The sequence below is a fragment of the Leucoraja erinacea genome, chromosome 5, assembly GCF_028641065.1.
Source record: "Leucoraja erinacea ecotype New England chromosome 5, Leri_hhj_1, whole genome shotgun sequence".
In the NCBI taxonomy this organism is placed as follows: Eukaryota; Metazoa; Chordata; class Chondrichthyes; order Rajiformes; family Rajidae; genus Leucoraja; species Leucoraja erinaceus.
The window spans coordinates 92465933-92492968 of record NC_073381.1 but is presented as its reverse complement, the minus strand read 5'-3'; the positions used below and the strand labels follow the sequence as shown (position 1 = coordinate 92492968).

Sequence of the window (27036 nt, the reverse complement as noted above, 5' to 3'; positions counted from 1 at the left end):
TGTGAATGAGAAAGAACTAAAGAATAAAGTGTCATTGGTGTTGTGTTGCTTTTGCAGGATGGGTGTGAAGGATTTGGATGAACCTGGGAGCTCTGATGAGGAGTGTACGGCTGGGAGCAGCTCCTCTGGCCCTTCGTCCCCTTCCGACGGCTCTGTGGAGGAGGTCGTGGTTGACGAGGCGGGAGAGAGTGCTGCCGTGTCCAGCGCTGGCACCAGCGTGTCTGACAGCAGCAGCCCTGGCCCCTGCCTGCCCAAACCCAGTGTCCATTGTAGTATATCTGAGCACAGCATTCATAAGCCCAGCGCTGACCCCTGCATTCCCGAGCCCAGCATTTCCGAGCTCAGTGTTGATCCCGGCGTTCTCAAGTCCATCACTGACCCTGGCGTTCCCGAGCCCAGCGTTGACCCCGGCATTCCCGAGCTCAGCGTTGATCCCGGCGTTCTCAAGAGCCCGAGCCCAGCGTTGACCCCGGCGTTCCCGAGCGCAGTGTTGATCCCGGCGTTCTCAAGTCCATCACTGATCCCGGTGTACCCGAGCCCAGCGCAGACCCCGACATTCCCGAGCTCGGTGTTGACCCTGGCGTTCCCAGCATTGACCCCGGCATTCCCGAGCCCACCCTGGCGCCCAAGCTGACCCCGGCTATCCTGAGATAAGCGTTGATCCCGCAGGCACTGATCCCGACGTTCCCGATCCCGGCGCTGGTCCCGACGTTCCCAAACCGGCCGCTGATCCCGTCGTTCCTGAACCACTCCTGGCTCAGCAGAGTGAGGCCGGTGACGAAGTGGAGGCAAAGGGTTTGGTCTGGCAAGACGGTGAACCTCCTGCACCGGAGATCTCTGGAGGAAGTCCTAAAGAAATGAAGGACCAGGTGGCAGATGGAGGAAGTGACAGGAACACACCAATGACTACAGTAAGTACTCGAGGGACCAGAGTCTAGAGGGATATTATCACAGTAATTCCTGATGGCTTGAATCGGGGTTCTCTTGTATGGAACGATGACATTCTTACTTAAAAAAAAAAGACACAAGGAGCTGGAGTAAGTCAGCGGGCCAGGCGGCATCTCTGGAAATCACGATTCGGACACGTGTTAGCTTCGGACCCTTCTTCAGGCTGATTATGGTGGCGGGGAGATATATGGTAGGGCGGAGGGTGTGGTGTGCTGCAGCTTTTCCAGCCCATTAATGCAATAACAGGCAGATAAATGTATAATCATCCATAATACACTAAATAAACACAATAAATTGTACTATCAGTAATATAAGGGAACCTGACCATAATTGTGCAAAACCAAGTCAAGTCAAGTTTATTTGTCACATACACATACGAGGTGCAGTGAAATGAAAGTGGCAATGCTCGCGGACTTTTGTGCAAAAGACAAACAACAAAACAACCAAACAAATTATAAACACAATCATAACACACATATTCTTTTACATAATAAATAATAGAAGGAAAAACGTTCTGTAGAGTTAGTCCCTGGTGAGATAGGCGTTTACAGTCCGAATTGCCTCTGGGAAGAAACTCCTTCTCAACCTCTCCGTTCTCACTGCATGGCAACGGAGGCGTTTGCCTGACCGCAGCGGCTGGAACAGTCCGTTGCAGGGGTGGAAGAGGTCTCTCATGATTTTTGTTTGCTCTGGAGTTGCACCTCCTGTTGTATAGTTCCTGCAGGGGGGTGAGTGAAGTTCCCATAGTGCGTTCGGCCGAACGCACTACTCTCTGCAGTGTTCATTGTGCCCCCAGCGACACTGTCCATAGTAGATCAGAGTAAAAGGAAGGCACAAAATGCTGGAGCAATTCTTAAAGATATGGTCTCCTTTCATCGATTTATTACAAGTTTAATATGGTGCAACATAACTCTGGTAATTATCCGTTTCAGAACTAGGTGTGGGGTGTGGAAAGATATGAAGTAGGTAAATCCCTTTTCTTTTCTGTTCTGTTTCTTCTTTTCCCTTTTTCTTCTTCTTTTCTCTTTTTTTTTTATTAAAAAAAAATATATATATATTTGTTTTTTTTGCTCTTCATTCCTGGGCTTATCTTTTTTTTTCTACATCTCCATTGGCTCTTTCTCGCTACCTATCCACAAACTACCAATTGATAACTTTTGGGGCCTACACATCACTCTCTTCCTTCATCTCTTCTTCTTTCTTCTGTTTTTGCAACTATTATTTTTATGTTGTTAAATTTAAAACAACGAGCTGTACACAAAATGTATTATGTTATATACCGTGGTTTTTACGACTGTACATTGCTTCTAATAAAATAAGTAAACAAATAATTAAATAAATAGATAGATAAATAAATAAAATGAGATGAATTTAAAAAAAATGCTGGAGTAACTCAGCAGAACAAGCAGCATCCCTGGGGAGAAGAAGGGTCTCGACCTGAAACGTCGCCCATTCCTTCTCCCCAGGGACTTACTCCAGCATTTTGCATTTTGATTTTACCAGCATCTGCAGGCAGTTCTTTCTCACACATGTACATCAGAATAAACCAGCTTGTCCAGTTATTCACTATGTCATGTGTAAGAATGAGCTGCAGGTGCTGGTTTACACCGAAGATAGACACAAAATGCTGGAGTAACTCAGCAGGTCAGGCAGCATCCCTGGAGAAAAGGATAGGTGACATTTTGGGTCCAAACCCTTCGTCAGATTCAAAATGTCATGCCTGATTTATCCCTGGCCTGAGTTTCCTTGATCTTTCAAAACTTTATAGCTACCTCCACAATAAACACATCCAGCCTCCACTACCCACTGTGCCAGAAAATCTCCCTCAGAAGAGATTCACCTCCCTCAGAAGAAATTCCTTGCTTGGTTTTGAATGACTGGGCCCTTCTTTTGAAACTAGCCTTTGGTTTGAGATTCTTTCGAGGATGAAAACATTCAGCATCCACTCTGGCATTGCCACCTTATGATTGATTGAAAGATACAGCATGGAAACGGGCTCTTCGGCACACCGAGTCCTCGCCAACCATCGATCACCCATTCACACTAGCTCTATGATATCCCACTTTTTCATCCACTCCCTACAAATTAGGGGGCAATTTACAGAGGTCAATTAACCTACAAACCCAAACGTCTTTGGGATTTGGGCAGAAACCACACAGCCATCACCTAAGGTCAGGATTGAACCCGGGTCTCTGGCACTGTGAGGCAGCAGCTCTACCCGCTCTATGCCCTTTTATGTTTTAATAAGATTTTACCATCGCAACGTTTAAGAAACATTTAGACAGGACACATGGATAGGGGATAGATTTAATAGAGGGATACTGGTATAGAATACATGTGGGCAGGTGGGACACACTGTAAGACTTTCTGAGTGTGGGCAAGTTGGGCCCCTCGTTCTCAGGGCCTGTTTCCACACTGTAATGTCAGACTTTCTGACTCTAAGACCAAGCGGAGGTTGGGCGATCGTTTCCCGAAACCTCCGCTCGAGGCAATAACCCTCAACTCTCAGACAAGAGCCTCTGACCTCTAGTCTTGGGTCTCCTGTGCTAACTTGTTAGACCGGAAATTGGAGGAACAGCACCTTTTCCGTTTGGGGAACCCCGGGGGCATGAACATCGACCTCAATCTTTTATGCAATAGTATTTTTCTCCCAGGGAGTCAAACCAGGACAGGACTTTCACTGAAGGCCCTGGGGAGTGTTGTAGAACACAGTAACACAAGTACATAGTTCCCTGAGAGCAGCCTTGTGGGTGGATAGGGTGGTGAAGGTGGCTTCTGTCACATTGGCCTTCGTTAATAAAGGCAAGTAGTATAGACGTTGGGACAATTGCAGAAGGCATTGGTGAGGTTGCACTTGGAGCATATTTCTGTTGACGTCACCCTGATTTAGGAAAGATGCCATTGTTGGCATGCTATATTTAAGAGGGAGTTAGATGTGGCCCTTGTGGCTAAAGGTATCAGGGGGTATGGAGAGGGCAGGTACGGGATACTGAGTTGGATGCTCAGCCATGATCATATTGAATGGCGGTGCAGGCTCGAAGGGCCGAATGGCCTACTCCTGCACCTAGGTTTCTATTTTCCTATGTTGGAGAGAGCATGGAAGCTACAATGATGTTGCCAGGACTTGAGACTGACTAATAATGAGAAGGATGAAGTTTAACGCAAATACATGGGGCAAGATATTTACAGAGGGTGGTGGATGCCTGGTAGGAATTGCAAAGGGTCACAACGCAAAGGGTCAAATTATAATAGAACGCAGAAGAGGCAGGAGGAACAGGACCATCGGCCCACAATGCCCGTGCCGAACTTGATGCCAAGGTAAACTGATCTCCTCTGCCTGTACGTGATCCATATCCCTCCATTCCCTGCATATCCTTGTGCCCATCCAAAAGCCTTTCAAATGTCACTATCCCATTCCCCACCACCCCTGGACAGGCACGTGGATATGCAGGGAATGGAGGGATATGGATCACGTGCAGGCAGAGGTCACTTTAACTAGGCATCAAGTTTGGCATGGGCATTGAGAACCGGCTCCTGGGTTGTACTATGCTGCGTTCTATCATTTGACCCTTTGCATTGTGAGCTGGTATCAAGGTGTAGTTTTCTCGTCTGGGGAACAACATTGTTTTTAAGCGCTTTGATGTTTGAATTGGCCTTTAAGTCCAGCTCAAGATGTGGTGATTGATAATATCGGCCAGAGATCTTGTTCCTGTCGCCTTGTCAGAAATGTAGTGAGGGGGGAATAATTGAATATTTACAGGAAATGTTTCTAAATAGTGCCCCCATATTTGTGGAAATGGATAATTAACCAAATTAGCTAATGGGATTGATTAACAGTGACCTGGTCCTATGGATTCAGAACTGGCTGACTGGTAGAAGACAGAGGAAGGACAATATTCAGGTTGGGGGTCTGTGGTTCCGCAGGGATCTGTGCCGAGACCTCTGACGTTTCTGTTCTATATAAATGGCCAAGACGTGAACGTACACGGGTCCGTTAGTAAGTTTGCAGATGGCACCAAGATGTGCTGGGGTCGTGTACTGTCAGGAAGGTTGTCAAGATTTAAAAAATCGGGGGATAGATCAGCTACAGGAATGGGCAGAGAAATGCTAAATGGTGTTCGACCCAAGCAAGTGTGAGGTGGTGCACTTTGGGAAGTCAAATGCAAAGGGAAAAATATATGATTTATGGCATGACCCTGAACAGTATTGATGTACAGAGGGATCTTGGGGTCTAAGTCCATAGCTCCCTGAAAGTGGCCATTCGGGTAGATATGGTGGAATGTGGTATGCTTGCTTTCATCAGTCGAGGCGTTGAGTATAAAAGTCAGGATGTCATGATGCATTATAATAGGACTTTAGTTCAGCTACATTTGGGGTATTGCGTGCATTTCTATTTGCCCCATTACAGGAGGAATGTGGAGGCTTTGGAGAGGGTGCATGGGAGGTTGATCAGAATATTGCCTAGATTAGGAGGTACTGGCCACAGGGAGAGGTTGGATTGTTTTCTCTAGTACGTCGGAAGTTGTGGGTAGATCCGATAGTCGTACATACAATTATGAGGGGCATAGATAGTGTTGAAAGAACTTTTTTCCCCAGGATGGAAAAATAAAATAATAGAGGGCATAACTTTAAGGTGTGAGGGGCAAAGGTTTAAGGAGACATCTCGGGCATGATTTTTTTCCACAGAGGGTGGTGAGTGTCTGGAAGGTACTGCCAGCGTAGGTGGTTCAGACAGATATGATAGTGGTGTGAGAAGAGGCTTTTGGATCGGCACATGGATATGGAGGGATATGGATTAAGCGCAGGTATATACGAAATGGCCTTGGCAGCATATCCGGCACGGTCATTGTGGGCTGAAGGGCCTGTTCTTGTGCTGTACCGTTTTATATTCGACATAAAACGTTGGCGTTGCTGTTAGCTGGTCTGTGGTGCTGATGTATATCAACCACAACACAGCCACAGGGCATGTTAGCAATGGAATCCCGTACCACAGAACTGAAAAAGCAAGTTTGTATTTCATGTGGGAAAAATCCATTTTGGAGAGATTAGAGTAAACACTGCAAGTACACATCTTATGTGGATTGTGATACTCGTTGGGCTTCTCAGGTTGGATTTGCGAGACAGTGCTGACAGTTTTACTGTTGGAGCAGGATTACTCTACAAATTCTTGGGAACTAAATAAGGTTAAAGGATTGAAGGAAATTGGTTTCACTCTTTTTGTAGCTTTGATTTTTTGTGCTTTTTTTTAGTTGCTTCAGGGCTTTTTCCTTTAGAGTTTTTTTGCTTAAGGTTTTTTTTGGTTTAGATGTTTTTACTTTAAGGTTTTTAAATTTTAGATTTTTTAATTTTAGATTTTTTTGCTTTAGCTTTTTTTTACTTTAGCTTTTTTCTTTTATATTTTTTTTACTTTAGATTTTTTACTTCAGATTTTTTTCCTTTAGCTTTTTTTCCTTTCGATTTTTTTACTTTAGATTTTTTTGCGTTAGGGTTTTTTGCTTTAGGTTTTTTTAGCTTTGGCTTTTTTATTGTCACATGTACGTCGATAAAGCGAAGCGCTTGTTCTGCATGCTATCCAGTCAATTCACGCGAGTCTTGACTACAAGATATAGTCTCTGGACCTCTCCTGGATGTGAATGCAACGAACATCTCTCAGAATTCTGTTGATTCCGCGAGGGTTTCTGTAGACTGGAGGGGAGCGAATGTGACCCAATTAAGCAGCGGGGAGAAACCTGGGACCCACTAACCTGTAAGTGTGGTTTTAGTTTTAGAAACACAGCATGGAAAACGACCCTTCAGCAAACCGAGTCCATGCTGATCATCGATCACCCTTTCACACTGGTTCTATGTTGCCCCACTTTGGATGATGGCTTTGTCTTCAGGATCGCCTTCTGTGCTTTCCTGAGGCTGTGATGACTGACCTCCTTTAATCACAACTCTCCATAATATGCGGTGTCATTCTATTCCCTCGATGCCCACTGACTTAATTTTTACCTGGGCTGAAAGATGCAGCGTGGAGACAGGCCCTGCGGCCCACCGAGTCCACGCTGACCACTGGCCACTTGTTCACACCCGTTCTCGCGTTTTTAGAAACATAGAAAATAGGTGCAGGAGTAGGCCCTTCGGCCCTTCAGCCTGCACGGCCATTCAATATGATCATGGCTCATCATCCAACTCAGTATCCTGTACCTGCCTTCTCTCCATACCCCCTGATCCCTTTAGCCACAAGGGCCACATCTAACTCCCTCTTAAATATAGCCAATGAACGGGCCTCAACTACCTTCTGTGGCAGAGAATTCCACAGATTCACCACTCTCTGTGTGAAAAATATTCTTCTCATCTCGGTTTTAAAGGATTTCCCCCTTATCCTTAAGCTGTGACCCCTTGTCCTGGACTTCCCTAACATCGGGAACAATCTTCCTACATCTAGGCTGTCCAACCCCTTAAGAATTTTGTAAGTTTCTATAAGATCCTCCCTCAATCTTCTAAATTCTAGCGAGTACAAGCCGAGTCTATCCAGTCTTTCTTCGTATGAAAGTCCTGCCAGCCCAGGAATCAGTCTGGTGAACCTTCTCTGTACTCCCTCTATGGCAAGAAATGTCTTTCCTCAGATTAGGAGACCAAAACTGTATGCTGTATCCATTCCCAACACACGAGGGCCAATTAGCCTTCAGACTCGCAAGTCTTTGGGATGTGGGATGAAACCGTAGCACTGGGAGGGAACCCACGCGGTCACAGGGGGAACGTGCAAACTCCGCACAGGTAGCACTGAGATCTAGATGGAACCCAGGTGACTGGCGCTGTGAGGCAGCGGCTCTACCTGTTGCATCACTGTGCTGCCCAGCACATAATAAGTAAGATAGTAAGTTAGGCTGCAGCCCCCAAAATATCCATTGGCTTGACTGCCACAGCCTTCTGTGGCAAAGAATTCCATAGATTCACCACCCTCTGACCAAAGGAGGAACTCAGCAGGTCAGGCAACATGGAATGAATGGATGGGACAAACAGTACAGTGCAGCACAGGAAAAGGCCATATGCCCCATTGTGTGTCTGTGACAACCATGATGTCCAATTAAACTAATCCCATCTGCCCACGTGTCAGTCTAAATGTCCCTTAAATGTTGATGTTGTATCTGCTACACAACCTCCCCTGTCAGCATGATTCAGACATTTCCAATCTATATAAAAACAATCTTGCGTTAATCTCATTTACACCTTCCTTTCCTCACCTTAAGCTCTAGTGTTCGATATTTCCACCCGAGGGAAAAGCCTGTCTATACTCTCATAACTTTATGTTCAAGAAGGAACTGCAGATGCTGGAAAATTGAAGGTAGACAAAAGTGCTGGAGAAACTCAGCGGGTGCAGCAGCTTCTATGGAGCAAAGGAAATAGGCGACGTTTCGGGCCGAAAACCGAATCCGTCTGGAGAAGGGTTTCGGCCCGAAACGTTGCCTATTTCCTTCGCTCCATAGATGCTGCTGCACCCGCTGAGTTTCTCCAGCACTTTTGTCTACTCTCATATCTTTATAAGCTTATACCAGGTAGTTGATGTTTTGGGTTTGTGCTCCTCTTCAGACTGATGTAGTAAAGGAGGGGGCTGGGGGGGGGGGGGGGAGGGGGACTGCAAAAGAGAGGTGGGATAGGACAAAGCCTGGCAAGTGGTCAGTGGATACAGGTGAAAGGGGATGCCCAGCAGATGGGTGGAGTAAGTGACAAACGGTGATGGTGCAAAGGAGACAAAAGGGTGTCAGGGTGGAGAGGGGTGAAATGTAAAGCTGGAGTGAGGATACGGATGAAAAGTAATGGGGGGTGGGAAGTGGGGGATAAAAGGGAAATGAGCGATATGGGATGTTAGATGAGTGTACGAGGAGGGGCAAGGAACAGGGCGACTGAGGTATGGGAGAAATGGGTGCACACCAGGATTTGGGGGGGGGGGGGGGGGGGGGGGGTTGTACGGGAAAGAAAGAGGTGTTATTACTTGAAATTGGAGAATTCAATGTTCATGCCACTGGGTTGTAAGCTGTCCAAGCGGCATGTGAGATGCTGTTCCTCCAGTTTGCACATGGCTTCACTGTGGCAATGTAGGAGGCCCAGGACAGAAATTAGAGTATTGGATGGCAAGGGGAGTTAAAATGATTAATGAGCAACCAGGAGAGAGAGGCCTTGGCGGATCGAAGTGTTCGGGGAAACTCTTTTAGAGAAACTATGACTGGTTTCATTGGACAGAAAATGCTGGAGTAACTGGGCAGCATCTGATCCTGTCTGACCCGCTGAGTACTCCAGCACTTTGTGTCTTTTTAAAAAAAGTAAACCAGCATCTGCAGTTCCTTGCATCTATTGGTTGCATTAGAGTTTGTTTCTGAAGCCCCTCAATCTCTTTCAGCAACCAGTGAGGGTGTCAAAAGTTACATGGAGGATGCAGGAGAATGGGGTTGAGAGGGAAAGAGAGATAGGCCTGGATCAAATGGGCTGAATGGCCTAATTCTGCTCCTAAGTCTTATGGTCTTATGTATGGATGTGGCTCGAATGGCATTGCGAGGAATTTTGCCACAATGTATTCACCTGCCCTCCCATCAAAGGAACTTAGACTCCAGCCATCAGATGCAGAGACAGTAAATTAGATCATTATGTTTCACTTGAAAAAGAAAGCAAATAGTAAAAAATATACATTTTCAAATTCAATATTTACATCAAAAGTGCTTCTGAGTTGTGCGCCGGATATTTAACCGACGCGTGTGGTCGGCCTGGTAATGTACCCCCGAGGTGGGCCTAGATGAGGGAGAGGTTGTCCACACTGCAGGCACATCTCTCTGTGACCATGTTGGGGAACTCGGCCACCTCGATCTCGGTGTAGTCTCCCCTCTTCACCAGGTACATGACGGGCAGTGAGGCGCTCTCTGTCGCCGCGCACCTCCTCTCCCCGTAGACGAAGGGCAGTGGGGGCTGCCTGCACCCCCCCACGCAGCGGTAGGCCTGGTAGCCTGGAGGCTCGATGATCCAGTACTGGGTCCAGGCCAGCTCCCGGAAGTTGATGAAGTACTCCTGCCGGCAGCAGGCCCCGCTCCTGCGCGACCGGCCCCCGTCACAGTCCCCCGACGATCTGAAAGCAAGAGGACACCACCGTTAACCCAGCCACACCACGGCTCACATCATTCTTGATACAAGAGTCAGGAGGTAGTATAGTAGGGGTGGATGAGAAGGCCTGGAGACAGTGGATGTGGAGAGACAGCACGCTCCCCTCCTTCCGCACCACAGTTCCCAGCGCTCCTGGACATGATAACACAGTCACAAGCGATCAGTGGGGCAGCAAATTGGCACAGACAGTGGACCACTGCCCCACAGTGCCAGAGACACAGGTTCAATGTTGACTTCGGGCACTGTCATGGAACAGAGAACAGCACAGGAATAGGCCCTTCAGCCCACAATGTTTGTGCCGCACATGATGCCAAGACCAATCCTTTCTGCCTGCACGGGATCCATACCCCCTGCATGTATTCCCTCCATGTCCATGTGCCTATCTAAAGGTCTCTTCAATGCCACTGTCTGTGCGGAGTTTGCACATTCTCCCAGTGACCCTGTGGGTGGGTTCCTCCCACATCCCCAGTACGTGCAGGTTTGTAGGTTAATTGGCCTCTGTGGATTGCTGCTGTGCAGGAAGTGATGGGAAAATGAGATAACATGGAACAAATGTGAACGGCTGTGCGATGGACGGTGTGGACCCGGTGGGCCGAAGGGCCTGTTTCCATGCTGTATCTCTAAAACTAAAAGCTAAATCTCTTGGCTGTATTGAATTGCTTCGAGTAGTTAGTATTAAATTCTGGAGCTTTACATGATTTTTTTGGCTTGCGTCACAATGGAGTGTTGTGTGCAGTTCTTCCCCATTACAGGGAGGATGTGGAGGCTTTGGAGAAGGTGCAGAGGAGGTTTACCAGAATGATGACTGGATTAGGGATTGTTAGCAATAAGGAGAGGTTGAACAGACTTGAATTCTTTTCCCTGGGAATTCAGAGACTCTGGAGCCCTGATATAAGTATATAATATTATGTGAGGAATAGATAAGGCAGACAGCCAGAATCTTTTCCCCAGGGTGGAGATATCATAGACCAGATGGCAGAGCTTTAAGGTGAGAGGGGGCAAAGTTTAAAGGAGGCAAGTTTTTCCACATAGAGAGCAGTAGATGCCTGGAACACACTGAAGAAGGGTCTCGACCCGAAACATCCTTCTCTCCAGAGATGCTGCCTGTCTAGCCGAGTTAATCCAGCATTTTGTGTCTATCCTGGAACCAGGGGTGGTGGTGGATGTGATCTGATAGTGGTGCTTAAGCGGCTTTGTGAAAGGCACATGGATGTGCAGGGAATGAAGGGACATAGATCATGTGCAGGCAGGGCAGATTAATTTGACTTGGCGTCACGAGCGGCACGGACTATGTGGGCCGAAGGGCCTGTTGCTGTGCTGTACTGTTCAATGAATTTTAAACACCACAAATCTCAGTGTACACTCTGTGGGGAGACCGCTGGGAGAGAGGGAGGGGGAGGGGGAGAACAAAATGGGGAAGATACTTTGTTACTTTGTTGGCGCCCCTTATGTAGCGACTCTTTGCATACCTTGGGTAAGCAAAGAATTTCACCATGACTCGTCACACGTGACAATAAAGCATTCATTCACCCTATAGAAACATAGAAATTAGGTGCAGGAGTTGGCCATTCGGCCCTTCGAGCCTGCACCGCCATTCAATATGATCATGGCTGATCATCCAACTCAGTATCCTGTACCTGCCTTCTCTCCATACCCTCTGATCCCTTTAGCCACAAGGGCCACATCTAACCCTCTTAAATATAGCCAATGAACTGGCCTTGACTACCGTCTGTGGCAGAGAGTTCCAGAGATTCACCACTCTATTCCCCTCGTCATTTTATACACCTCTTTAACATCACCCCTCATCCTCCTGCGCACCAAGGAATACATGGCAGAATTTTTTAAACATTAATTTATGACTTGGTACAGATTAAATTTTCTATGAATTGAATTTTTTTTCTGATTTCTGCACAGAAATAGCTCCTTGATACGAATGCACGGGCTAATATAGGGTAATATATATGGCCCACGAGAGAGACACTAATCTCATCGCAAATGGCAGGGATGGGAGATTTGAGTCAAAGACCCTATAGCAAGCAAGATAGACCACTCCTTCTAAATGCAATGGGCTGACGTGTAGTACGCAACGGAGCGGAACGTGGGCCTTTTTTTCATCCATTTCCGTAACCCGACCCGACTCGCAGTGTAATCAACGTTGTGGGGGAACAGTTTGTGTTAATAAATTATAATTCTGAAAATGAGGAGAAGATTTTTCCCAAACAACTTTTATTTTTACGAGGATGTTTCCGTAACCAGCTTCCGTCTCCGCACTATTATCCTATGGGATCTTTGGTGCGGAGACGGAAGCTGGTTACGGAAATGGGGCTGAAAATGACCCATGAATCTGCCCATAACCGTACTACGTCTTTTTCGTCGAGTGATCTATCTTGCTCGCTATAGTATCTTTGATTTGAGTAGCTTATACCTTGCAATTAGATTGTAGCCTTGTGTAAAACAAAAAAACAGCTGCTAGCTGGCTCCTGCTGATTTGGAAAAAAACATAGCTTACATTTACGGGAGAGAAAGGCGTGGATTCCGTTCATGAAAATGTGGATTGAAATGGTCAGGAAAAAGGTGTTGAGTGATTTGCTCGTGTAGTACTTGCAGATAACCGGAATAAACTGTGAACAGTTTGAGTATTGGCCGTCTCAAAGTCTGTTTACAATTAAGAAGGTAGGCGTTGGTCATTAAGGATTGTGTTATCTGTATCACTGGGGATCTTGGAGTCTAACATCCATAAAACCCATTCTAGTGAATTTGGAGACATTTAATTCCAATTAGAGGTAAGCCAGACACGCCAAATATAAGTCTCAGTCTTTTGTTCCATGGTTTCCTCTGACTGATTTTCAATGTGTTTGCAACTGGGTGAAATGGGAAGCTGTTTTAAACTGTTTTGGATGATTAAACAAAATGAAGGTGGAGGAGCTGGAAGAAGTAACAAGAGTTTGCACCAAGTAGTAAATTAATGGGGCAAACTTTCAAAACAAAAAATGATGCCATTCATTCCTTGTAGTGCAGGAGGCTGAGGGGGTGATAATAGACAATAGACAATAGATGCAGGAGTAGGCCATTCAGCCCTTCGAGCCAGCACCGCCATTCAATGTGATCATGGCTGATCATCCACAATCAGTACCCCGTTCCTGCCTTCTCCCCATATCCCCTGACTCCGCTATTTTTAAGAGCCCTGTCTAGCTCTCTCTTGAAAGTATCCAGACAATCCTTAATGCAGAGATAGTAAATTAGATCACTATGTTTCACTTGAAAAAGAAAGCAAATAGTAAAAAATATACATTTTCAAATTCCATTATTTACATCAAACGAGCTTCTGAGTTGCGCGTGGAGATATAAGCGAAGCGCATGTACGCTTAATTGCACGTTCGATCATTAACAATCCAAAGGATCCTTAATGATGTGTATAAAATGATGAGGGGAATAGATTGGGTGAATGCACACTTTTACCCAGAGCAGGGAATCAAGAACCAGAGGACATAGGTTTAAGGTGAGGTCGGGAAAGATTTAATAGGAACCCGAGGGGCAACTTTTTCACTGAGGGTGGTGGGTGTATGGAGCGAGCTGCCAGAAGAGGTAGGTGAAGCGGATACTATAACAACATTTAAAAGACATTTAGACAGACACGTGGATAGGAAAGGTTTAGAGGGATATGGGCCAAATGCGGGCAGGTGGGACAAGCGTAGATGCGACATCTTGGTCAGCATGGGTAAGTTGAAATGAATGACCTGTTTCCATGCTGTATGACTCTAATGCTCCACGCCTATTAGGTTTATATTATTTAATGGCAATAACTATATTGTTCAATATAGGATGTAGAAAATACTTAGAACACTACAGCTCAGGAACAGGCTCTTTGGCTCTCAGTGTCCATTCTGAATATGATGCCAAGTTGGGACACAAAGTGCTGGGTCAGGCAGCATCTCTGGACAACATGGATAGGTGATATTTCAGGTCGGGACCCTTCTGCTCTGAAGAAGGGTTTTGAACGGAAGCGTCACCTGCCCTTGCACTCCAGAGATGCTGCCTGTCCTGTTGAGTTATTCCAGGATTTTGTCCTTTTTTTTGGTAAACCAGCATCTGCAGTGCCTTGTTTCCACATGTCAAGTTACATTAATGTCCTCTGCCTTCATATGGTCTATATCACTCCATTCCCTACCTATCCATTCCCTCTTAAATGCCACTATCATATCTGCTTCCAACACCACCACTTCCAGGCACTCCGTGTCAAAATTAAATGTTAACCCTCGTATCTTTCACCTTAAAGCTAAGTCCTCCAGCATTTGAATTTGCCACTCTTTGAAAAGGGTTACGACGGTCTACCCAATCTCTGCCTCACATAATTGTATATACATTGATCAGGTGGGCAGGCACGGTGGCGCAGCGGTAGGGTTGCTGCCTTGCAGAGCCCCAGAGACACGGACGCGATCCTGACTACGGGTGTTGTCTGTACGGAGTTAACATTCTCCCTGTGACCGCCTGGGTTTTCTCCAAGATCTTCGGTTTCCTCCCACACTCCAAAGGCCTACAGGTAAATTGCCTTGGTAAATGTAAAAATTGTCCCTAGTGTGTGTAGGATAGTGTTAAAATATGGGGGGTTGCTGGTCGGCGTGGACACCGTAGGCCGAAGGGCCTGTTTCCACGCTGTATCTGTAAACTAAACCAAAGTCTCCAATACACCAGCGAAAACAATCCAAGTATGTACAAAAATAAAAAAGACAAAGTGCTGGAGTAACTCAGCGGGTCAGGCAATGTCAGAAGAAGTGTCTGGGCTGAAATGTCACCCATACATGTTTTCCTTAGATGCTGCCTGACCCGCTGTGTTACTCCAGAGCTTTGTGTCTAGTTTCAGTGCCACTTTAGTTTAGTTTAAACTGTGTGACGTGAGTGGCAAAATAAGTTTTTTTTTTAAGTCACAAAGTGCTGGAGAAACTCAGCAGGTCAGGCAGCATCTCTGGAGAACGGGGATAGGTGACGTTTCGCGTCGGGACGCTTTTTAGTTTAGTTTAGAGATACAATGGGGATAGAGATACAGGCCCTTTGGCCCATCGAGTCTGCGTCAACCAGCGATCCCGATACACACGTACTATCCTACAAACTATGGACAATTCGCTTTTTTTTATAAACGGAAACCAATTAACCTACAGACGTGTATGTTATTGGAGTGTTGGAAGAAACCGGAGCACCCGGAGAAACCCCACAGGGTCACGGGGAGAACGTACAAACTCTGTACAGACAGCACCCGTAGTCGGGATGGAACCCGGGTCTCTGGCGCCGTAAAGCAGCAACTCTACCGCTGCGCCACCGTGCCGCCCATCTTCGGACTGAAGAAGTTGTTAGGCCAGGGGGCCGAGTGCAGACATACCCGTATTCCTCCTGGCTGAGGGTGTAGAGCACCAGCTCTGGTTTGCCCAGTGTTTGCTCGGCGACGCTCTGGGTGGCGAAGTGCACCAGCTTGGCCAGCTGTGCGGCGTAGTGGCCCACTCGCTCCGCCTCCACCCACACCTCCAGGTACATGGGCAGCCCCGCGCTCTTCATCCAGTAGTGCACTGCCTGCGTGACGTCCAGGCTCTTCCACCCAGACTCCAGGATGGGAACCAACCTGCCGAGTGGGGGCCACAGGAGAAAGCTCTTTTAGTCCATAGGAAAAAGCTTTTTTACTCAACATTTTAACATCAAAGCAGGAAAGGGGGCAGAGAAAATGAACGAGGATGTTGCCAGGACTAGAGGGTCTGAGCTACAGGGAGAGGTTGAGTAGGCTGGGATTATTCCTTGGAGCACAAGAAGATGAGGGGTGATCTTATTAAGGTGTATAAGATTATGAGAGGAATAGGCAGGGTAAATACTGAGGGTTTTTTTACCCAGAGTAGGAGAATCAAGAACCAGAGGACATAGGTTTAAGGTGAAGGGGAAAATATTTAATAGGAATCTGAGGGGTAACTTTATTACACAAAGGGTGGTGGGTGTATGGAACAAGCTGCCAGAGGAGGTAGTTGAGGCTGGGACTATCCCAACATTTAAGAAACAGTTAGACGGGTACATGGATAGGGCAGGTTTGGATGGGGTATGGACCCTACACGGGCAAGTGGACCTAGTGTAGCTGGGACATGTTGGTTGGTTGGACCGAAGGGCCTGTCACCACACTCTATGACTCTAAAGAGTGTTAGGTGTGCATAACATGCTGGAGGAGTTAGTTTATTTTAACTTAGAGCTATACGATGTGGTAATAGGTCCTTCGGCCCACCGAGTCCACACAGACCACCAATTACCCTGCACGCTAACACCCCCCTACACACTAGGGACAATTTACAATTTTTACTGAAGCCAATTAAACTACAACCTGTACGACTTTGGATTGTGGGAGGAGACCAGAGCCTCTGGAGAAAACCCATGCAGTCACAGGGAGAATGTACAAACTCCATACAGGCAACACCCATAGTCAGGATCGAACCTGGGTCTCTGGCGCTATGAGGCTGCAACTCTGTCGCTGTGCCGCCCCAGTGATACGGGCTGAATGCAGGCAAATGGTACATTCCCAGTAAGCCAACTTGGTCGACATGGTCAAACTGGATTGAAGGGACTGTTTCTCTGCTGTACAGCCCTATCACTGTAGGGGATTACGGCACTTATGCTGCTCAGGGGAACATGGACAGATGACATTTCTGAAGATCCTCACCATGTTACCCAGTGATGCTGCCAGACCCGCTGAGTTACTCCAGCACTTTTGTAAGCCAGCATCCTTGTTTCTGCAAAACACAGTCGGTCAGGCAGCATCCGATCCGTGGAGGGATTGGACAGATTTGGGTCGGGACCCTCCTTCAGACTGATTGAGGGGAGAGGGAGACGAAAGCTGGAAGGGGGAGGTGGGAGTGGGCTAAAGCCTGGCAAGTGATAGGCGGATACAGGTGAGGTGGGTGAGTGGTGGATGGGTGGAGTCATTGACAAAGGGTGGAGGTGAGCGGGAGACAGAAGGATGTCGGATGTGGAGGAGGTGGGTGGAAGGGGAGGAGGTGGGCGGGTGTCCTTACCTGGAGTCTATGAGTGAGGAGGTGTTGCTGCCATCAGCCAGGGTGCTGACCCAGTACACACTGACCCTGGCGTTGGTGACTGGCCGCCCGTGTCTCCGTGGGGGCAGCTCTGCCGACCGCACGCCTTTCTTGAAGAGCTTGAGCTCGGCCATGGTCACCTCGCTGTTGTCGGGGATCAGGCCCTTCATGTCGAACACCAGCCTCTGCCTGGTGGGGTCCGCGTACACCACGTCTCCCGTCGTGTCTGGGGAGAAGACATCACATCACACGTCCACCATCAACATCTCCCTCTCTTGTGGAGTCACACAGCACGGAAACACGCCCTTCAGCCCAACTGGATGTTGGGGAAGTCCAGAACAAGGGGTCACAGTTTAAGGATAAGGGGGAAGTTTTAGGACCGAGATGATAAAAACATTTTTTACACAGAAAGTGGTGAATCTGTGGAATTCTCTGCCACAGAAGGTAGTTGAGGCCAGTTCATTGGCTATATTTAAGAGGGAGTTGGATGTGGCCCTTGTGGCTAAAGGGATCAGGGGGTATGGAGAGAAGGCAGGTACAGGATACTAAGTTGGATGATCAGCCATGATCATATTGAATGGCGGTGCAGACTCGAAGGGCTGAATGGCCTACTCCTGCACCTAATTTCTATGTTTCTATGTAACTCATCCATGCTGACCAACGTCTCATCTACACTGGTCCCACCTGCCCGCATTTGGCCACCTCCCTCTAAACCTTTCCTATCCATGTACCTGTCCAAATGTTTGCTAAATGTTGTTATTGCACTCACTGCCTCAACCACCTCCTCCGGCAGCTCGTTCCTTTCACATCTTTCCCCACTCATCCTAAACCTATATCCTCTGGTTCATGATTCTCCTACCGTGGGGGAAACAAAAAAAATTCCAGTCCACCCTGTCCGCACCCTTCACAGCTTTATAAGCCTCTAAGATCATTCCCTCAGGATCCTTTCTCCAATCTCTCCTCAGAACTACCTCTCCAGGCAGGTTGATCCATAGTAGAAACAAGGAACTGCAGATTCTAATTTTTGCAACAAAAAAAAAAGGAACATACTGCTGGAGTAACTCAGCGGGTCAGGCTGCATGTCTGGAGAACATGGATAGGTGACGTTTTGTGTCAGGAGTCTTCTTCCATGTACCCACCACCGTCTGTGGGTAAACGTTTCCCCTCGGGTTCCTATTCAATCTTCCCCCTCGCTCCTTAAACCTGTGTCCTCTTGTTCATGTATTTGAAAGGCTTCCGGGTTCACCTGCATCTCACACAGTGTGAGACAGCAGCCTTTGTGATGGAGTTATTCACGGTCTAAAACTAGAGAGCACACAGTGGGCAAAAGGTGGGAGGAGAGAGATTTAATTGGAACCTGGTGGACGACCTTTTCATGTAAAGGAGGAATGAGTTGCCTGAGGAGGTAGTTGAGGCAGGTACAGTGATATATGAGGTTACACAAAAAAGCTGGAGAAACTCAGCGGGTGCAGCAGCATCTATGGAGCGAAGGAAATAGGCAACGTTTCGGGCCGAAACCCTTCTTCCTACTTACCCCTGGACCATGACATCCTCTCTAACAGTGATATATGACGTTTGAACAGGTACATGGGTCAGAAAGGTTTAGAGGGATATGGGTCAAACGCAGGAAAATGGGACTGGTTTAGATGGGACATCTTGGTCGGCAGGGATAAGTTGGGCTGAAGACCTGCTTCCGTGCTGTATGACTCTGACTCCAACAACATAAAGATGGGATTAATCTCGGATTTGTGTGAATAGATCGTTGATTGCTGGCTCGTATTTGGGGATATGGGCTAAATGTAGGCAAATGGATTCTAACTCAGTGAGCGGGCAGGAACCGCAGATGCTGGTTTGCACCGAAGATGGGCGCAAAATGGGAGAGGTTCCTGTCCGAAACCCAAAAGTCTGACGAAGGGTCTCGACCCGAAACGTCACCCAATCCTTCTATCTAGAGATGCTGCCTGTCCCGCTGAGTTACTCCAGCATTTTGTGTCTATCAAGCTCAGGTACAAATTTTGGTCAGCATGGACGTGTTGGGCCGAATGGCCAGTCTCCATGCTGTATAACTCTGAATCAATAATATTTAAAGTCCATTCTCCTGGAATTCTTTAATGGGTCGTTGGCGATGAACATTATCAACAAATTGGTGATAAATGGCAACAATTACACGTTAAATAAACTAGAAGAGCAACCTTATTTTTGAAACAATAATCATGCTAATACAATAGAGATCAGTTAGAAACATAGAAATTAGGTGCAGGAGTAGGCCATTTGGCCCTTCGAGCCTGCACCGCCATTCAATATGATCATGGCTGATCATCCAACCCAGTATCCCGTTCCTGCCTTCTCTCCATACCCTCTGATCCCCTTAGCCACAAGGGCCACATCTAACTCCCTCTTAAACATAGCCAATGAACTGTCCTCGACTACCCTCTGCGGCAGAGAGTTCCAGAGATTCACCACTCTCTGTGTGAAAAAAAGTTCTTCTCATCTCGGTTTTAAAGGATTTCCCCCTTATCCTTAAGCTGTGACCCCTTGTCCTGGACTTCCCCAACATCGGGAGCAATCTTCCTGCATCTAGCCTGTCCAACCCCTTAAGAATTTTGTAAGTTTCTATAAGACCCCCTCTCAATCTCCTAAATTCTAGAGAGTATAAACCAAGTCTATCCAGTTCTCCCTCAGGATGACACGGGGAGTGCTTGTTCCTGTAATTTCCATGACTAGTTCAAGTAGAGGGTGGTGGGTGTATGGTACGAGTTGCCAGAGGAGGTAGTTGAGCCAGGTACTATAACAACATTTAAAAGACATTTGCACAGGTACATAGATAGGCCAGGTTTAGAGGGAAATGGACAAAACACAGGCAGGTGGGACTAGTGTAGATGGGGCATGTTGGTCGGCTGAAGGGCCTGTTTCTATGCTGTGTGACAATAACAAATGTTGTTATTGCCTGTGCCTGTGAAGATTCCTCTGGCAGATTCCTCTTTCCATTTACCCACCATTTACCCACTGTGTGAAAAACGGATTCCTATTAAATATCTCTCCTCGCACCTTAAATCCACGCCCTGTAGTTTTGACCTTTTGTCAAACGCCGGTAAATGGGACTAGCTTAGATGGGGCATCTCGGTCAGCATGGGCAAGTTGGGCCGAAAGGCCTGGTTACATGCTGTGGGACAATTGATTGTACGTTCACCAGGACAGCCTCCGATGGGATATGCCCCAGAGTTAACGATGCTCCCAGTGTCAAGCCTGGGGAAGAGTGATCCCGAGTTTCTGTGACGGGAATCACCCACCCAGCCTTTGCCATCCCAAACCCTCTCTTCTAGAATGCACACCCTAGGCTTCTAGCCACCATCCATTGCAGGACTTCCACTAGGCACAGACTGACCTAATAATGAAACCATCTCTTCCATTAACTCTAGTGAGTGCCGGAGGCATTGGAGGGGAATTATGCCTCTCCGGTCATTCGCTGCATTGCTAGAATAAGCCAGCCCATCCACACCCCAACCCAGAGTTGTTTTTTAAAAAAGGACAAAGTGCTGGAGTAACTCAGCAGGTCAGTCAGCATCTCTGTAGAACATGGATAGGTGATGTTTCAGGTCGGGACCCTTCTTCACATGAAACATCACCTATCAGGGAAACATTTTCCTATCCATGTTCTCCAGAGATGCTGCCTGACCCGCTGAGTGACTCCAGCACTATGTGTCTTATTTTGCAAGCCAGCGTCTGCGGTTGCTTGTTCCAAAGTTTGGAGAGGGTGAGGCAAGGGGTAGGGATACGGACGGCGGGGGCAGTCTTGGTCGCAGATGGCACAGGGAATGGCGGGCAAGGAGGAGGTGTGGCAGAGTTCCTAAAGTAAACGGGTGCAAGCGAGCCCACTTTACCTGCGTTGCCAGGAATTCCCCGCAGTATGCCGGCCAGGCTGGGCAGCGCCCTGCGCCTCCTCTCCTTCTCCTTGTGCAGCCGCAGCATGGACATGTACTTGTTACGCAGGTGCCGGGGCACCACCACCTTCTCCACGTCCCTCTTCTCCATCTGTGGCACCTCGCTCAGCCCCAGCCTGCGCAGCATGGCCTGCTTAATGCCCTCGTGGGACACGCCACTCCCCGCGGCCACCTGCAGTGCCAACACAACCAAGGCAAGCAGCATAACAGCCCAGCTCTTGTGGATTCTGCCCATCTCCATCACGGAACAGGGTTCAAGGATTTCTCCTGTTGCTGGTGGAAATGCTGGCTACCTTCACCCCGCTCTCTCTCTCTCTCCCTCTCTCTCTCTCCCCCTTAACTTGCTGTCCTCTACCTCCCTTCTCACTCTCTCCTATGCCTCACTTTTGTCTTTCTCTCTGTCACTTTTGTCTCTTCTCTCTACTCTCCACTTTTCTCTTTTTTCCGTCCTGTCTTTCGATCTTCCTGCGTCTCTCTTCTCGACTCTCCCTCTCTTTTTTTCTCGTCTCTCTGTTCTCCCCGCTCTCTCTCTCTCTCTCTCTCTCTCTCTTGGTCTCTGTCTCTCGCTCTGCCCCTGAGCTTTTATAGAGGAGCTGCCATCCAGACAAAGTGTGTGTAAAGAGTGCAAACATCAAAGTCACACCCATTTTGTTTGATTGGCACCTTCCAGGCTGTGTGGAAATTGCAAACTGTCCGGTGAGATGGGCTCATTTAACAAAAGCGCAGCAAATATCTACAGTGGACCAGACTAGACTGTGCAATTTGTTTTTTGTTTTTTTTTAATTTTTTTATTAGAAGCAAGTTAAGTCAAGTCAAATTTATTTGTCACATACACATACGAGATGTGCAGCGAAATGAAAGTGGCAATGCTCGTGGACTTTTGTGCAAAAAGACAAACAACCAAACAAAGTATAAACACAATCATAACACACATATACCTTTACATAATAAATAATGGAAGGAAAAACGTTCAGTAGAGTTAGTCCCTGGTGAAATAGGCGTTTACAGTCCGAATGGCCTCTGGGAATAAACTCCTTCTCAACCTCTCTGTTCTCACCGCATGGCAACGGAGGCGTTTGCCTGACCGTAGCAGCTGGAACAGTCAGTTGCAGGGGTGGAAGGGGTCTCTCATGATATTGTTGGCTCTGGAGTTGCACCTCCTGATGTATAGTTCCTGCAGGGAGGCTAGTGAAGTTCCCACAGTGAGTTCGGCAGAACGAACTACTCTCTACAGAGCCTTCTTGTCCTGGCAGAGCAATTCCCAAACCAGATGGTAATGTTCCCGGACAAGATTCTTTCCACCGCCACTGCGTAGAAGCACTGGAGGATCCTCGGAGACACTCTGAATTTCCTTAATTGCCTGAGGTGGTAAAGGCGCTGCCTTGCCTTACTCACGAGTGCTGAGGCGTGTGATGCCCATGTCATATCCTCGGAGATGTGGACTCCCAGATATTTAAAACAGTTCACCCTATCCACGGGATCCCCATTTATCCTCAATGGAGTGTACGTCCTCGGATGATGTGCCCTCCTAAAGTCCATGATCAGCTCCTTCGTTTTTTTGAAGTTCAAGTCTAATTCTTTCCAAATGTAAGGTCTCAGACATTTCCGTAATCCACATTTTAATTGTGGGGGTTGTTGGGTTTTTCCAAAATGTTTGTATTAATTTTTTCCCACTTATTATACTATAATCAAGAAAAAATCTTTGATTTATTGTGAGTTTTATACTTTGTTCTGATATTCCTAATATTATTAGTTTTGGATCAGGATCCAATTGAATGTCAACAGCTACAGAGATAATTTTTTAAATATCCATCCAAAATTGTTTTATTTTTATGCAGTTTAAGGCATGAGTTAAGTTAGCTTCTAGGCATTGATATTTATCACACATAGGAGAGATATTTGGAAAAATTCTGTTTAATTTTGTTTTGGAGTAGTGTAATCTGTGTAGTACTTTAAATTGTATTAAAGAGTGTCTGGCGTTTAATGAACAATGATGTATATGTTGTAAACTTTCATCCCATAGACTGTGCAATTTGTAATCACAGAAGCCAGTGTATTTCTTGCCATCATTCTGCCATCCTTCTCTCGTTTTCCCTGACTTACCTTTGGATTTTGATCTTAAAGGTGGTGTTATAGGAAAGATGTTGTCAAGCTTGGAAGGGTTCAGAAAAGATTTCCGAGGATGTTGCCAGGACTAGAGGGTGTGAGCTATAGGGAGAGGTTGATTAGGCTGGGTCTCTATTCCTTGAAGGTAGACACAAAATGCTGGAGTAACTCAGCGGGACAGGCAGCATCTCTGGGGAGAAGGAATGGGTGAGGCTTCGGGTCGAGACCCTTCTTCAGACTGTGTGGGAATGGGAAGGTGTCCTTCTACCCAGAGATGCTGCCTGTCCCGTTGAGTTACTCCAGCATTTTATGTCTATCTTCAGTGCAACAGTAGCTGCCATTAATTAGGCCTTGTTGTATCAGGCGTGACCCACCCACCCATCCCTACGGCTACAAAACTAGCATTGACAGTATATTCCCACAGTAGCTGGCATTGACGGGGCATTATTAAACATTGGGCATCTGTTGCATCACATTTGGAGGGTGGGCAAGATTCTTCCAATTAATAAACACTTACACTCACTCACATTCCTTACACTGGCTGGAACGTTCGAGGATGGATGGGTCACATACTGGTTTAGTTTAGTTTATTGTCACGTATACCGAGATCCAGTGAAAAGCTTTTTTGTTGCGTGCTAACCAGCCAGCAGAAAAATTATACATCCAAGCCGCCCACAGTATACAAATACAGGATAAAGGGAATAATGTTTAGTGCAAAATAAAGTCCAGTGAAGTCCAATTAAAGATATGTTCAGGAAGGAACTGCTGATGCTGGTTTAAACCGAAGATAGACACAACATGCTGGAGTAACTCAGCGGGACAGGCAGCATGTCTGGAGAGAAGGAATGGGTGACGTTTCAGGTCGAGACCCTTCTTCAGATGTCCGCTACAGATCTTCAGACCTCCTTCTAAAGAAGGATCTCGACTCGGAATGTCACCCATTCCTTCTCTCCAGACATGCTCCCTGAGTCTGGTTTATTATTATTACCATGAAAAAAAAAATTGTTTTACACGCTTTCTAGCCAAATCGCTACCTTATGTGAGTAAGATAGGTAGTGCAAAGGAGAAACAGTGCAGAATATGGTGCAAAACCCGGTGCTGGAGCAACTCAGCGGGTCAGGCAGCATCTGTGGGGTTAATGGACAGACAATGTTTTGGGTTGGGATCCTTCAGTCTAAAGAAGCATCACCTGTCCGATTAGTCTGACGAAAGGACCCGACCAAAACATCATCTGTCCATTTCCCTCCCCAGATGCTGCTTGACACGCTGACTTCCTCCTGCCTTTTAGGTTTATTATATTTTCAAAAAGTGTACCGAGGTACAGTGAAACCCTTTGTTTTGCATGCTATCCAACCAGATATACCATATAACCAAGCCAAACTCACGTATAATAGGTAGAGCAAAGGGGAAGATACAGAGTGCAGAATCTAGTTCTCAGCATTGTAGCGCACCAGTTCCACAGACAAAGTCCAATGTCCGCCATGGGGTGGAGGTGAAAAACGGACATTGCCCTAGCGTGTGTTTGCACAAAGATTCCAATTGTCCCGCGGCATCTGCATTAAAGCCACGCCTAGTGTGCGAGCTACAGCGAAAGTGCAGGTAAAAGAGCCCAAGGGCTTAGACAAAGTGGGTTTTGAGATCTGCGATCCAATCAGATATACCATATAACCAAGCCAAACTCAAGTACAATAGGTAGAGCAAAGGGGGAGATACAGAGTGCAGAATATAGTTCTCAGCATTGTAGCGCACCAGTTCCACTGACAAAGTCCAATGTCCGCAATGGGGTGGAGGTGAATCGGACATTGCCCTAGCGTGTGTTTTGCACAAGATTCCTGCATCTGCAGTGTCTTGTATCTGCATTTTAGTGCAGAATCTAGTGTTACAGCTACAGCGAAAGTGCAGATAAAAAGTGCAAGGGCTGCAACGAAGTAGGTTGGGAGATCTGCGATGCAGCCTTGGTATGCAAGAAGAATGACAAAATAGTATGGGTTGAATCCAGAACGAGTGGTCAGTGTGCGAGTTGGTCATCTGGTCTGCCAGTTTTATACTCCACCCTCTTGAATCTAAACCATTCAGCTTATTTCATTCTTCTGTGCTTCTCTTGTTTCCTCTTTGAATCCATCTTGTTGCCTCAACTGCTCCCCGTGCTAAAGAACTGGAATGGGAGGAAGCCAGCTATGTCTGAGCCAAAAGTGAGTGCAATATACAGTCACAAACACGGCCCACTTGTCAGCTGGATATGGTGCTAATGTTGCCAGACTTCATTCTTCCTTAAAGTAATTAAATGCAGGGTCGTAGATGGCTGGCAGCGAGTTAGGAAGTAGCAAATTAAACTACCACAGGAAAATGACAGCTTCAGAACGACTGCCAACCGCTCAAATATACACAGTGGAACCTGATCATTAGTCAGTCGCAAATAATCAGGTTTTACGACTGTGAGGTTAATAAAGATGACACGTTGCTAGTGACACTCAGTGTATTCAATCAATGGTTGAACTGTACAAGACTATGAAATCTTAGGTCTGCAGAAGGGTCACCACACAAATTGTCACGTACCATGTTCTCCAGAGGTGCTGCCTGACCTGCTGAGTTACTGAGTTTGTTAATCAATGGATGCCCATTTTTTTCTGATTGAGTCTCTGCGAGGCAGGTTGTGACATAGTTAAAGATGTGTAGGAAGGAACTGCAGATGCTGGCTTAAACCGAAGATAGACACAAAATGCTGGAGTAACTCAGTGGGCCAGGCAGCACCTCTGGAGAGAAGGAATGTGTGACGTTTCGGGTCGAGACCCTTCTTCAGATGTCTTCAACAGATCTACAGACTTCCAAACTTCTGAAGAAGGGTCTCGACCCAAAACGTCACCCATTCCTTCTCTCCTGAGATGCTGCCTGTCCCGCTGAGTTACTCCAGCATTTTGTGTCCAATTAAAGATAGCTCGAATGGATGAAGATATTAGAATGGATTCAGAAGCTGGTTGAATGAAAGAATAATTTCTAGTTCCTACTCTCCTTGCTTTGCACAGGGCACAGCGGTAGAGTTGCTGCCTCACAGCGCGAGAGACCCGGGTTCAATCCTGACTACCGTTGCTGTCTATAACGGAGTTTGTACGTTCTCCCCGTTGCCTGGGTGGGTTTTCTCCGGGTGCACCGGTTTCCTCCCACACTCCAGGTTTGGCTTTGGTAAAATTTGTAAATTGTCCCTGGTGTATATAGGATAGTGTTAGTGTACGAGATGATTGCTGGTCGGTGTGGACTCAGTGGGCGGACGTTGCTGTTTCCACGCTGTATCACTAAAGCCTTCAGCAGGGAGAGAATCTAGCCCCTGTGTGGATCTTCGTGAAGCAACCTGTACACATACACTGTGGTGTTATTTTCAAGAGGCAAGATTGTTCTTTGGCCAGAGGGTGGTGAATCTGTGATCATCTTGAGGGCTGTGGAGACCAAGTCAGTGGATATTTTAAAAGCAGAGATTGACAGATTATTGATTAGTACGGGTGTCAGGGGTTATGGGGAGAAGGCAGGAGCATGGGGTTAGGAGGGAGAGATAGATCAGCCATGGTTGAATGGCGGAGTAGGCTCGATTGTCTTCATATCCTTACTTGTTGCAGCTTAATAGGCCCATTAATGCAATAACGCACGGATAATATTCAATAATCAATAATACAATAAATTAATAAGCGTAATTTTTGGTAACTGTAATAGTGTAAAACAAAGGACTGTAGTGCAACCAAAAACACAGCCTGTGGTGCTCGGGTGCTGTCGGTGTGGAGTTTGCACGTTCTCCCTGTGACTGCCTGAGTTTCCCCAGGAAGCTCCAGTTTTGTGGGATATGAGAGCTTACAGCACGAACCCAG

General features: G+C 46.9%; 2 protein-coding genes across 2 annotated transcripts in view; one reads left to right on the top strand and one right to left on the bottom strand.

Annotated features, from left to right (window-relative positions):
• The window catches only part of sde2 (SDE2 telomere maintenance homolog (S. pombe)), a 47269-nt gene that overhangs the window by 9847 nt on the left and 10386 nt on the right, over nucleotides 1-27036 (top strand). Inside the window, exons 6-8 of the mRNA XM_055636244.1 lie at nucleotides 58-426; nucleotides 489-589; nucleotides 622-911. Of these exons, the coding sequence (XP_055492219.1) occupies nucleotides 58-426; nucleotides 489-589; nucleotides 622-911 (760 nt within the window). The remainder of the gene's footprint in view (nucleotides 1-57; nucleotides 427-488; nucleotides 590-621; nucleotides 912-27036) is intronic.
• On the bottom strand, nucleotides 9128-21555 carry LOC129697570 (left-right determination factor 2-like). The gene is made up of 4 exons (XM_055636247.1): nucleotides 21017-21555; nucleotides 17118-17361; nucleotides 15455-15691; nucleotides 9128-10045 (listed from the first exon to the last, which is right to left on the bottom strand). Exons 1-4 carry the CDS (start codon nucleotides 21315-21317, stop codon nucleotides 9715-9717), a joined length of 1113 nt encoding a protein of 370 aa, XP_055492222.1. The 5' UTR covers nucleotides 21318-21555; the 3' UTR covers nucleotides 9128-9714.

What these genes read in the sequence shown, in the direction of transcription:
- LOC129697570 (XM_055636247.1), bottom strand. Translation starts at nt 21,317, where the DNA reads ATGGAGATGGGCAGAATCCACAAGAGCTGGGCTGTTATGCTGCTTGCC. An exon ending in GGGAATTCCTGGCAACGCAG is followed by an intron (nt 17,362 to 21,016) that starts GTAAAGTGGGCT and finishes TCTTCTCCCCAG; the next exon opens with ACACGACGGGAGACGTGGTG. An exon ending in TCCTCACTCATAGACTCCAG is followed by an intron (nt 15,692 to 17,117) that starts GTAAGGACACCC and finishes CCCACTCGGCAG; the next exon opens with GTTGGTTCCCATCCTGGAGT.